General features: G+C 42.9%; 1 protein-coding gene across 2 annotated transcripts in view; it reads left to right on the plus strand.

Annotated features, from left to right (window-relative positions):
- Positions 1-2,681: 2,681 nt before the first annotated feature.
- The window catches only part of Sh3bgr (SH3 domain binding glutamate rich protein), a 58,451-nt gene continuing 48,089 nt past the window's right edge, over positions 2,682-13,043 (plus strand). The window contains exons 1-2 of one of the 2 annotated variants that reach the window (XM_015478782.2): positions 2,682-2,916; positions 9,691-9,876. In XM_015478782.2, the coding sequence (XP_015334268.1) occupies positions 2,872-2,916; positions 9,691-9,876 (231 nt within the window). In that variant the 5' untranslated portion in view covers positions 2,682-2,871. The remainder of the gene's footprint in view (positions 2,917-9,690; positions 9,877-13,043) is intronic. The other variant, XR_001502698.2, reaches the window with a different exon arrangement.

A 13,043-nucleotide genomic window follows, 5' to 3' on the forward strand; every position in this document is an offset into this window, starting at 1 on the left:
ATCGTCATTTGAATCTTTCTGTCTCAGAATGAATAGTCTTTCCTTCCTGCTTTTGGAGGGGGTCTTCTTTCCCCTGGAGGCATTGGTGAAGCAGCGGCCTTTTAATTATTAAGCTGCTCATCTCCATCAGGCTGCACAAAAAACTTGTGCCTTTATTTCTGTGTATTTCTAGGGATGCTATAGCACATCCCCACAGACTTGGTGGCTTAGAACTATAGAGATTCATCTCATAATTCTAGAGGCCAGAAGTTTTAAATCAAGGTGTCTGCAAATTCATGTTCCCTCCAAAGGCTCTTAGGGAAAATCTTTCCTTTCCCAGCTCTGGCGGTTCCTGGTGTTCTTTGACTTACGTAGGATCACTGATTCCCATCTCTGTCCTCTCATCTGTTCTTTCTGTCTTTCTGTGCGCCTTCTCTTCTGGTAAGGATGATTTCACCACAAGATCCCCAACTCATTAGTCTACAAAGACCCTATTTCCAAATAAGGTCGCATGCTGAGGTTTTGGGTGAACATGAATTTTTCATCGCATTATATTTACTATGACAACCCCTTTCATCATTCCACAGAAAAACATACGTCTATATTTGCCATTTTGGTTTACCCATAAAGTTACGTAAATTGAAACACAATATTTGGTATTATCATAAGATCATTTGAGGATCTCTGTGAAGTTTGTAGCCAATACCTCATAATTTTATAATCAAAATTAGGTCTGATCACAGAGTGTACTAGAAATGTTGAACGGCTAGCCCTCTGCATGCTTAGGATTACACAGCTCCTCTGAAGTGGTTTTGTAAGTCAGAGACTTAAAGAGCTTTAGGACTTCTGTGGAATGTTTGGTGTTCCTGCTAATTAACTTGAAGCTCACTGGTGTCAATGTAATAAATTAGAAGCAAAATGTAAACTAGCATTTGTGTTATGCTGGTCAGAGTTCTGTCATCTGTAACCCCCCCACACTTTGTGTAACTTTCTGGGCTGTAAAGCTGGGCTGTAGGAAAACTGCGGCTGCTGCCTTGTTCCCGTGGTTTTGGGTGGGAGAGGCAGCCCGGCTGGTCGAAATAATAAGCTTACTTTAATTTGATTTTAATTGGAGTCAGTGGTCTTTTCTTGCGTCCTGGTCTAACACCATTGTCTCTAGATGTGTAATCCTATGAGTAGGATAATAATGGAAAGCAGTTTTAGGGCTTAAGGGTGTGATTTATGCAAAGTAACTTGAGCAGATCTGGCATACAGTCAGAACCTAAATATTAATAGCTGTTTTTGGAGATAAGGAATGGGTCTTGTTCCCTGGTGTTGAAGAGTGAAACACCTGAGAAACGCTAAGCCCAGAGAGCAAGTTTTATTTTATTTTTATTAAATTATTTATTCTATTTTGTTACACAAGATGGTAGAAGGCAATTCATTTCATATTACACATATAGAGCACAATTTTTCAAGTCACTGATTGTACCAAAATGTTTTCACATCATTCATGTCTTCATCCATGAATTAGGGTAATGATGTCTAACTCATATCACTGTTATTCCTACCCCCTTGCCCCTCCTTCCCCCATCCTCTCCTTTTCCCTATCTAAAGTTCCTTCATTCCCCCATGCCCCCTCCCCCATTGCCATTATGAGTCAGCATCCTCATATCAAAGAAAACATTTGGTCTTTGGTTTTTTTGGGATTGGCTAACTTCACTTAGCATTATATTCTCTGACTCCCATCTATTTACCTGCAAATGCCATGATTTTATTTTCTTTTAATGCTGAGTAATGTTCCATTGTGTAAATATACCAAAGTTTCCCTATCCATCAAGAGCAAGCTTTATTTAAGACAGGGACAGAGACTGACTTCTCTGAAGAGAAGAGGTCCCAGAGCTGGGTGTCCGTGGGAGAGGGTGGTCTTATCTTTCTTATAGATCTCAGAACCCCCCCTTTTTAATTCTTGTCCTCTCTTTTTTCTCCGTGTATGTATGACCAAGGACAGGAGCACAGAGGTTGTTAGCAACCCATTATTCTTTCTTTGATAACCATTGGTTATCCTCTCGACCCCCATCACTCATTAAGTACACTGACTGTCTGACCTCCCTGCCTCTTTATTTCAGAAGGAAACTTATTTTTCCCTAAGCCTCGCAGATGACAGATGGAGGGGTGTTATTACTGAAGGCAGCTTTTACCCAATATGAGCAGGAGACATATATTCTTTAGAGAAGGAGAATAGTTTACGTTACTAATAGCTTACAGTTACTAATACTAACCATAGTTTACATTATCATTAAGAAACAAACCTAACTTACTGCTTTCTTANTACTGTGTGACAGTTTATTGAGTTTTTAAAAAATCTGCCAGAAAAATCTTAAAATAGGGAAGCTGCTTTTTATTTACAGGGCTCTGTGGCTATTCTGACCCTTCAGGTTGGTTTGTTTGCCAAAAGCCTGGTGAGCCCAGCCTCCTCCTGGGCGGAGATGGAGGGAGTTTTCAGAGCTTTTCTGGTGGCTCCAAAGAGCTCCTCCCTTGCTTCTGTTCTCCCCTGCTCTCCAGTTCCTGGGCCCCCCCTCTCCCCCCAGGCATTTCTCTACTGGTCTCTGATTGGTGCAGGGCACAGCCTGACCTTTTAGGGACTGTTGTCGGGCCTGGCTGCTTTTATCAACCAATCAAATATTTTCCTGACAGATCCCAAATATTCCTAGGCCAATGGAGGGGGAAGCCCTAGAGCTTGTCTGCTCTTCTGGGAGGCAGAGCCTCTTGGGGGAGGGAGGGCAGAAGGGGAGTCCTGGGCAGTCGCCAGCTGGACCTGGCACTTGCTCCTCCTTGTCACTGTCAGGATTTGTCTAGCGACAGTTCCCTGACAGGGGTGTGTTGGAGGGAGTCCTCTTTCTGACTGTCGAAATGGTTATCAAAGTGTTTGTTGCCACATCTTCTGGGTCCATAGCGGTAGGTGTCCGGTGGGACCTGTGGGGTGTGCTTCTTTCTGTACCATTTTCTGGATAAATCAGGGTTGGAATTAGAAGGAGCCGGTATGGACGAGCATTGGCCTTAATTTCTTTTTGGCGTGTAAGTCAACTGCACTCTGCATTGAGGGCCGATGGCTTTCTGTGTGTGTTTTCGTGGTGTCGAAAATAGTGTGTAAAATGTGTAATCCAGACAGGTGTGTGGGGATTCCAGGAAGGAGGAGCCTTGGTTGCTAGAATTGGTGACGTGATCTAAGTGTGTTGCCGTTGCATAGATTATAGAATCATGAGCTTTTATTTCACTTTTTTTTTTTTTGGAGTGTTTCTGCTATTAATTCTGCAGGACTTGGAGAAATGTAAAGTTAGAAATAATGTTACTTTGAGTAACTATTTGGAGCGTCTGATGGACCAGATTGCTAAGTCCACTCCTTGAGCATTGTTCCTTGTATGTGTGAAGTTACCCACAGAAAGTGTGGAGTTAGTGTAATACTATTATTTGAGGAAAATGATGTCATGGTGACAAGAGCAAACGTCTCCGAGGCCACAGTTTTAAATGCTCTAGGAGTTCCAGTGGCCCACATATGGGAGTAGGAGCCAACCTCCCTGCCTTGGCTTGGTCTGGGTACCGAGAGCCCAGGCACCTGCCTCCCATGTGCCTTCATTCTCGGACTGTAGACCTGCCCTAAGAAACACGTGTTACCCTGAGACACCTTTCTCCTTGAGAATGATTCAGGCTTTGACTGTAGGCTTGAACTGCAGTGTCTGTCTGCGACTGACCTTTCTACCAGCGTTTTAGCAGGAATTAGGAAGGCTGGGGGAAGAAATCATTTTATAGTCCCTAGAGTCAGAGCCCCAAGAGGGGGCTGTTTCCTTTTATATCTAGTTCCTGGAGGAGCTTTGGTTGCAGCTCGGATTTCTGGAGTCACAGCCCCACTCCCAACCTGGGGAATCATTGGGGTTTCAAAGAGGGTGAGAGGAAAGCAAGAGAAAAGGGCCTGCTAGCTCCCAAAGATCACTACAGTTGTTTCAGTGATCTCTGGAGCAGGTGACAGAAAATTCCAAAAGTAAATCTTTGTCATTGATGACTGTGGAAACTTTTAGTTGATATAAAATGAGTATGGTTTTGTTTGTTTGGGGGATGCTGGAGATGGAACCTGGGGCCTCACACATGCTAGGAAGGTGCTCTAACACTGAGCTGTATCCCAGCCCACTTGTACATTTTGGATTATTTTGATAAAACATAATATTTGAGGAAAATGTCTTTGGTGGGCTTTAAATGTATTAATGTTCATTGCTGAAAACTTTTACCACTTAATTGCCATCATCTATATATTCTGTAGAATTGGTGTATGTGGCCCTGTGTATTATTCAGAAGACAAGGGGTAAATTTAAGGATTTCTTTAATTTTCTGAGATTTTTTTTCTGATACTGGGGACTGAACCCACGAGTGCTCTACCACTCAGCTACATTTCTGCTTCCCTCTCCCTTTTTTGGTATCACAGTTTGAACCCAGGGGCAATAGGCAGGAGGTGCCAAGTGAGTGGCAGGAAGAGGTGCCGCAGTCAGATGGCTCCAGCACATTAACCACTGAATCACATCCCCAGCCTGTTTATATTTTATTTAGAAACAAGGTCTCGGGCTGGGGATGTGGCTCAAGTGGTAGCGTGCTCGCCTGGCATGCGTGCGGCCTGGGTTCGATCCTCGGCACCACATACAAACAAAGATGTTGTGTCCGCTGAGAACTAAAAAATAAATATTAAAAAATTCTCTCTCTCTCTAAAAAAAAAAAAAGAAACAAGGTCTCACTGAGTTGCTTAGGGCCTTGCTAAGTTGCTTGAGGCTGGCGTTGAACTCACGATCCTCCTGTTTCAGCCTCCTGAGCTGCTGGGATTATAGGTGTGTGCCACTGCAGCTGGCTCCAGCCCTTTTTATTTTATTTTGAATGGGTCTCGCCAAGTTGCCCAGGCAAACTTGCCATCCTCCTGCTTCAGGGTCCTGAGTGCCTGGGATTACAGGTGTGCGCCATAGCGTCCAGCTAAATTTATGAATTTCTTAGGTTTATTTGATGTCTCACATTCATGAAATTTGGCAGCATAATTTAGTTAGCTTTAGAGGACCTGGAGGAGTGCCATTCATTCCAGGATCTTGGACAAGCCAAGTGAGTTCTGGGGCACCAGAGTGGCAAATGTTTCAGTGCACTTGCAACTGTGTGACCTTGGGAAAGGCATTTAACCTTGCTAAGCCTCGACTTCCTTGTCTGTTAAATGAGGATAAGAATAGTGCCCACCTCATGGCGTCAACATGAGAGCATCTGAAATAAGATGCTCCGTGCCGGGCATGGTGTCAAGTGCTCCATCAGTGCTCAAAAAGTACTGTGATTACTGGTGAATGATATCCTTACTGCTAGTTTATATTAATTACTGCTGTAATTTTTGTAATTATTAATTAATGTTAGTTAATTAGTATTACAGCTGTTATAATGATCGGTTAAGACAATTGATATCCTCCTGAAGAGTGAGAACTTGTTACCCCAGCATAGGTGCAGCTGGACTTTTGTGGACAGGGAATTCCCCCAATGCTGCTTGGCAGGAGAGCCCGGGAGCAGTCCTTGTGCTCAGGCTGCACGTGGGCTGGGCATTCTGCAGAGCCTCCTCTCACTTCTCCCATACAGGAGTTTAAACAACGGATCTTGCCTCCCACTTAGTCAGGGCATTCTGACTTCTGCTGGATGAATGAAATAATGAAGAAGGAAAAACCAAACTGCAGTCTCTTCCAGGAATTGAATTGTGCCACTGTGTATTAAAGCTCCATTTTAATGGTTGACTCTAAGGAACTGTGACACGCTTTATCACATCCTGAAGGGGTTTGGGTTATGGACGATGGGGAAGCAGAAGGCGGGTGTCATCTTATGTGACCTCTTCTCTTGTTGAAGGTCTTGGCCTCGGTGGGGCATGGGGACAAAAGGAGAGAGGATTTTCCCTGCTATTTCCAAGGCGCACAGTCCCTGGAATCATGGTCTTTAAGGGTAGATCTTTCAGGGGACTCCTGGGTTTCTTAATCTGCATCTAAATCAATAGTGCAAATACGGTTGGAGAAACACGTATCTTGAATTAGATCGATCTGGGTGTAAACCTTGGAAAATTCATTGACTCATGGAGCCTTGGTGTGACACCTGCAGTACTCGGTGCTTTTCCATGTGTCATCTTACTAGATCCACCAGCAGCACCCCTCAAGGATTTTCCAAATCACCCCAGTTCTCAGGTGAGGAAATTACAGACCTGAGTTCTTGCTTGGATAGCCACTTTCTGGTCTGGGATGGCAACGCAGGCTTTTGTGACTCAAACTCAGCGGGCTTTTTACTACAGTACAGTGACCTCAGTGGAAAGGCTCCTAACTGTACAAGACAATAGGCAGGAGGTGCCAAGTGAGTGGCAGGAAGAGGTGCCGCAGTCAGATGGCTCCAGCACATTAGCTGACTTGTGGTGGCAGAAGTCTTCAGGACGGAGAACAGACCTTTCTTATGAGTACATGTGACATGCTAGGAACACAGTGCTCTCAGCCTCTGCTAAAGGCTTCAAGTAATGACACTGGCCCCAGGTATCCCCGGGTCCTGAAAGCTGCTACCCAGGACAGATGGCGCAGCCTGTGGAACCAGCATCGGCCCATGGCACTCTGAAGGGTGGGGAGAAGTGGAGAGGGAGAGAGGGTCCATGGTGACAACTCTTGGACTGCTGTGCTCACGGCCCAATAGGGAGCCCCTGGAGGCCGTGATGGGGAGGAGCCCTCTGGGATGATGCTGTGCCTCTGGGGTCAGCTCAGGAGGCTGTATGAGAAGAGCCCCACTTTGGGAAGGCTGGAGGGGCTCCTCCATCAGGGACCTTCGGGGAGAGGGGCCCCACCCTAGAGGCAGGGCATTGGGCTGTGGCAGACGGGACAGAGCCAGCCAGGTGGCCCCACGTGTTCCCCTTCCCCTTATCCCTCCTCTGAGCTTGAGCTAGACCCTTCTCCAGAGGTTGCCAGCCCAGGCACAACTCCAGTGCTCCTATTAGTCTCATGAGCCAGTTTAAATGGTGTTTAGGGAGTCTGGAGCCAAACAGTTCAAGTTTCTTCTTGTTTTTTGGGGAGCGGAGACTGGGTACTAAGAAATGGCACTTAGTGCAGAGTGCTGTTTCTGCCTGTCACTTAACTTTCCTGGAGGCCCTTGCTGGTCCTGCGGAGGACAGTGAGCATGGTTGCCCCTTCCATCTACTCCATGCATCGCCTTTCTTGGAGAAGTGGAAGCCAGGACTTTTGGAAATGCTTCACCTACTCAGGAATCATGGGGTAAAATATCAGGGAGATAATGTTGGCGAGGGGGTTTCGGATGAAGGGCAGGCAGGGTCTGGGTAAAGGAGATTGCCTTCTGTGTGTTTTATTAAAAGCAAACTTGCCTAAAGTGAAGACATCTCTACTTTTCAAACAGCAAAGTTATCTCTGAAAATATCTGAGGGATATTCATAAAACGGCACAATTATGGACAGGCTGGAAAGGATGTATGGAGAATATAATTAATTAAAATAATGATTTAGACTAACAACCTGTCATCAGGTCCAATGGGATTTTGTAATATCCAAAAATCCAGCTATGAAGCTGTGGAGCTTGGAGCACAGTTTCCTTGCAGAGGAGAAGGTCAGGGTCACTGCAGCCCAGAGGCAGGTAGGGGGCAGCTCCCTCTCTGTCCTTATGGGGGTCACTCAGGAGTCTCCAGACTTCTTACACAGATAGGTTAAAAGGAATTCCTTTGTGTAACACTTTCTCTCAATTTTTTTCCATGCTTGTCCCGAACTGAAATGTACCTTGGCTCGTGTCTTAGTGCTTGTAGGTATTGTGCTGTAGCTAATAGCAGCCTTTAATTTATCAATGTAATGTTTTTAGTCCAAATATCTTTATTATGTTGATGGTACAGATATTAATGAAAAATTAAATGCAGGATTACACATATAAATGCACATTTATATGTGTAATTTATACATGACAATTTACATATAATTTGTATATGTTTATTTTCTAATAATTAAAAAATATTATTTACTATTAATCTATATTTTATATTACTATATGTAAAATCAAATGACCATCCCAAACAAATTCTATATACAAATTATTTTATGATACTTTGTATAATTTGTTTTAGTGGTGATTTTATTCCAGGGCTTAAGCATCTATATGTGTCTTACTTTTCTTGTATTAAATAAGGAATACACCATCCAGGAGTCATTGATAGTCCTTCATTGTTGGCAAGAAAAAATAAGATTGGTGTTTTTTTTCTTTTTTTTGAGGGGGGACAGGTATATAGGTCTTTAAGAAAGGATTTTGGCTTAGACAAAAACGGGTTTGGATTTACCTCATCTTTTACCTCATTTATTTTGAATCCTCCAAATCTAGTCATGCTAATGAACAAGTCACATGAAGGTGATGAGGAGCCCTTGTGTCCTATAAAACAGTTTTAATGACTTGTTTTCATTATGAGATAATAGTCTATTCAGAAGACTTTTACAAAAATTCAGATATTAGATATTTTTGCGTCAAAGAAAATTCATACTTAAATGTCAATCTTCCTTTAAAAAGTGACCATATTTATGCCTCTGTAGTATCTTGAGTGTGTTCTACATCTATAGTGTACAAATTAGTTCTGTACTTTTTTTCCTCCCAAATAAGCAGTTTAAGAATCTTTTTACCAGAAGGGCTTGGCACCGCATCTTGTGCAGAGTAGAGTTGATAACTGTCAATTGATCACACTTGCTGGAGGTTTATGCCTGGGATTCTTAAAATGGGGTCCACAGAGTCAGCTGTAATTTATTTACAGTGTTCATAAAAAATGGTATCGTTCATTTCTGGGAGTGACTTCTCAGACTGAAGAGAGAAATAGTCGTAATTACTTATGGGGAAGGAGCTCTGATCTTTAAAGATGGTCACATTGACAAGAAATAACTGCTGGGAGACACAGTTATTGCACACCAGTGGTAGAGAACAGCGTGTCCCATAGGGTGGGAGAAAAGCATCACTCTTTTGTGCCACCTTTTTATGTGCTGGGAGAAACATACTCCAGCCTTTCTGTCCTGCCTTCTGCCCTCCAGCCATCTCCACGTGGGCTTTTCAATTTCTGGTATTATTTCTAATGTTACTTCCAGCTCAGTGTGACTCACACTCCTGTTTTCATAACTTTGAACGAAATGCACATTAGTGTAGAATGCGTGATTTTGCATTTCATAGTAAATTATCTTTTTTTCCATTTTATTTTTTAAAAATAGCTTTATTTTATTCATTTATTTTTATGTGGTCCTGAAGATTGAACCCAGGGCCTCACCAGTGCTAGGCAAGTGCTCTACCACTGAGCCCCCGAGCCCCCGTATTCTCTTTCCTCTTTTCCCATTCAGGTCTCTTCCTAGCTAATTTTTGTTTATGGTTTTGGCTATTTCAAGCTTTGAGTTATAAGTATTTTGAAATACAGCAAATGAGAGATATGAGAACACCTCCGTTCCAGTTAGGTTGATTAGACAATGATTTAAACATTGATGATATTAAAACCTCAATATTTAAACAGTCATCATGGATCCTTTATAATGCAGAGGTGTGATTTTTGGTTTTCCTCATTTCAATACTTTATAAAATTATTGGTGTTGTCTGGGTAGCTAGAAAAAGGATTTATTTTATGTAAACATCATCAAAATATTTTTTAAAAAACAATTTAAAAATATTTTTCACTACTCTTGACCAGATTAGGAAGAAACAGCAAGAAGTGGTGGGCTTTTTGGAGGCGAATAAAATCGACTTTAAGGAATTAGACATAGCTGGAGACGAAGACAACAGGCGGTGGATGAGAGAGAATGTTCCTGGGGAGAAAAAACCTCAGAATGGGATTCCTTTGCCCCCCCAGATCTTCAATGAAGAGCAGTATTGTGGGGTGAGTATTTGGATTTGTGGAAATCCTTCTTTGTGCATGTTTATCAGAAATCATTCAATGGTCAATGGTCAATTCCCAATGGTCAATTCACCGTCTATTTCTACCAACCACTGCCTAGTGTCAGATCCACTGTGAACAATCCATATTTAAGACTGAGCTAGAAAATGGTAGAAACAATAACATGCACGATGATTCAGAAGGTTTTTGGGGTTATTTTAGGTTCCTTATTTAATTTTGAAGAATTGAGGTCATTTTTTCAAACAGAATGTACATTTATTTTCTGAAGCTTTTAAAAATTTTATTTGTTCTTTTTAGATGTCCATGACAGTAGAGTGTGTTTTGATATATTATGCATACATGGAGTATAGCTTACTCTAGGTAGGGTCCCATTCTTGTGGTTGCAGATGATGTGGAGTTTCACTGGTCTTGTATTCATATATGAACATGGGAAAGTGATGTCCAATTCATTCTACTAAAATGTGCATTTAGTTAGAAGGAATTCTATCTTACTTTGATAAGTGTGCACCCACATGGATGTGTGGTAAGTTTCCACTTTTATAAAGATGGGATTTATAGAACTGCAACCTTACTGTAGGTAACAGAAAAAATTGTGTGAATATAGTTAGTGTAAAAACTGTTTGGAACATTTTGATTTTTAATAGCAATTTTATTTTATACATTAATAGTTTATTTCAGAAAATAAACTGTAATCAGAGTATGCAGATTGTGCTTAATAAATCGAATTATTGAAAAGGAACACTTAACAAATCAAAGGACTTTAGAATGTGAGGACTGGAAATTACCTCTAAGGCACCTCGGTCACTTCTTGGATGGGGACAAGGTCTGCCTAGTGGAGGAGGCTGTTCAGAGTGTGCTGCTTCTGGGAGCTGGAGCCAGGGTAGGCATCTGAACCCCTCTTCTCCTCATGCTGCATAGAGCTGCTGGTTCTTGGTGTAGGTTTTCTTTATTATGCTTTTCATCGAAACCACCTGTCATCAAGCGGGTGAGGGCCACATTCTGCCGCTGTCAGTTTCAGTAAGTGCAGTTTTGGTGGAACACATCCACAGGAATTTACTTGCCAATTGCCCATGGATGATTTCGCACCAGGACAGATTTGCACAGCAGTGAGAGCACTTACAGCGCACAAGTGTTTATCGTCTGACTTTTCACAGAAAGGTCTTCACACCTCTGACTTGAAGCACGAATTGTTTGGTTTGTGGGGCTTATGTTAGTTTCCTGTAGCAAAGCGGCCCAAGGCTGGTGGCTTAGATAATAGAGATGTATTCCCCACAGTTCTGGAGGCCAGGAGTTTGAGATCCAGATGTTGCTGCTGGTTGGTTAATTCTGCAAGTCTGAGGGACAGTCTGCCTCTGTCTCTCCCAGCTCCTGCCTTTGTGAGCAGTCCTAGACCCTCCTTGGCTGGGGAGATGGGGCTCCCAGCCCTGCCTCCATCCTCACATCGAGTCTCCCTGAGGCCTCTGTGTCTTCAACAGCCTTCCTGTAAGGACAACATCAGTGGAGTAGGACTTGCTCTTAATCGTAACTGATAACAACTGCAAACACGAGTGCACTTTCTGAGGTGCCGGTGGATATGAATGTGTGGGGGATGCTGTTAGCCTGTGTGGGGCTGGATGGACTTATGTACAGCTGAGCTCCTAGTCCTGTGGGCACGGGAATGTTTTCAGATAGTCTTAATGTGCTCAGTGCACACTGAGGGGAATGGGGTCCAGTTCAACTTCCCTGTGGGTCTAACCTGGGGCTTCCTAGCTGCAGCAGAATTCCTCCAGAGGAAGAGCCCCTCTGCTCCACCTCCCACCCCACCCTGCCTCTTCCTCACCTACATTTCTAGGATTGTTCCTCTTATTGGATAAGAAAGGGATAATGAGGGCTGTTTTTGGTGTGTGAGTGAGTGTGTGTGTGTGTGTGTGTGTGTACCTGCACGTGTGTGTGTGCGCGCGTGCGCTGAGATAGTGGTAAGGAATTTAGTTTTATTTTTTCTAAAGTAATTTCTTTTAATAATTGGAAAATCAGCACAGGCACATGCTGAAAACTTAATATGGTTCAAAAGGGTCTCTAGAGAGAATGATTCCTCTGCCCTTTCTGACCATGTCACTCTAGCTGCCTTCCCCTGAGCCAGGTTGGCTCCGTAGGCTGCCATCAGCATGTCTCATGGTACCCATGTTCATGAAGTTTCTGTGCCTGGTTTCATACTCTGCTGCCATGTCTTGAAATTCTTAGCAAGGTTTGAACCCAGGGCCCTGAGTTTTCATTTTGTACCGGAAAATTCTCAGTGTGGTACTGCTTTGAGGCCCCAAATGTTGGCGATTTCTTGTTTGACTTTTCCAGAAATTTTCTGTGTATATTTAACAATTGTTGACTAGAGGTGTGATTCAGTGGTAGAGTGGTTGCCTAAAATGCTCAAGGCCCTGGGTTCAATTCCCAGCACTGCAAAACAAACAAACAAACAAACACCAATTGTCTGTCACCTCAAAAAGGGGATATGCTATCTAGACTTTGTTTTGTTCAGTTAATAACTGTACTTGGGGGTCACTGCAGAGCTGCACATGCTCCTTAGTTTTATGGCTGTAAGTTTTTCTTTATGCATGTCATAAATTTTTGGCTCAGCCCTCTAATGGAGAGCATTCGTGTTGTCTTCAGTCTTGTGCCATGAAAAACACTTCTACAGGGCTGGGGCTGCGGCTCAGCGGTAGATGAAAAATTGGTTCTTGCTGCTTTGGTTCAGGTTTCATTCTTTTTTTTATATGTATTTATTTTTTTAGTTGTGATTGGACACAATACCTTTGTTTATTTATTTTTATGTGGTGCTGAGGATGGAACCCAGGGCCCCACATGTGCTAAGTGAGGGCTCCACCGCTGAGCCCCAGCCCTAGCCCGTCAGGTTTCATTCTTTATGGATGAAGTTGAACATCTTTTTTATTTTATTTATTTTTTCTTTTTTTTTTATTGTTGGTTGTTCAAAACATTACATAGTTCTTGATATATCATCTTTCACACTTTGCTTCAAGTGGGTTATGAACTCCCATTTTTACCCCATATACAGACTGCAGAATCACATCAGTTACACATCCATTGATTTACATATTGCCATACTAGTGACTGTCGTGTTCTGCTACCTTTCCAATCCTCTACTATCCCCCCTCCCCTCC

The sequence above is a fragment of the Marmota marmota genome, unplaced genomic scaffold (genome assembly GCF_001458135.2).
Source record: "Marmota marmota marmota unplaced genomic scaffold, marMar, whole genome shotgun sequence".
Lineage (NCBI taxonomy): Eukaryota > Metazoa > Chordata > Mammalia > Rodentia > Sciuridae > Marmota > Marmota marmota.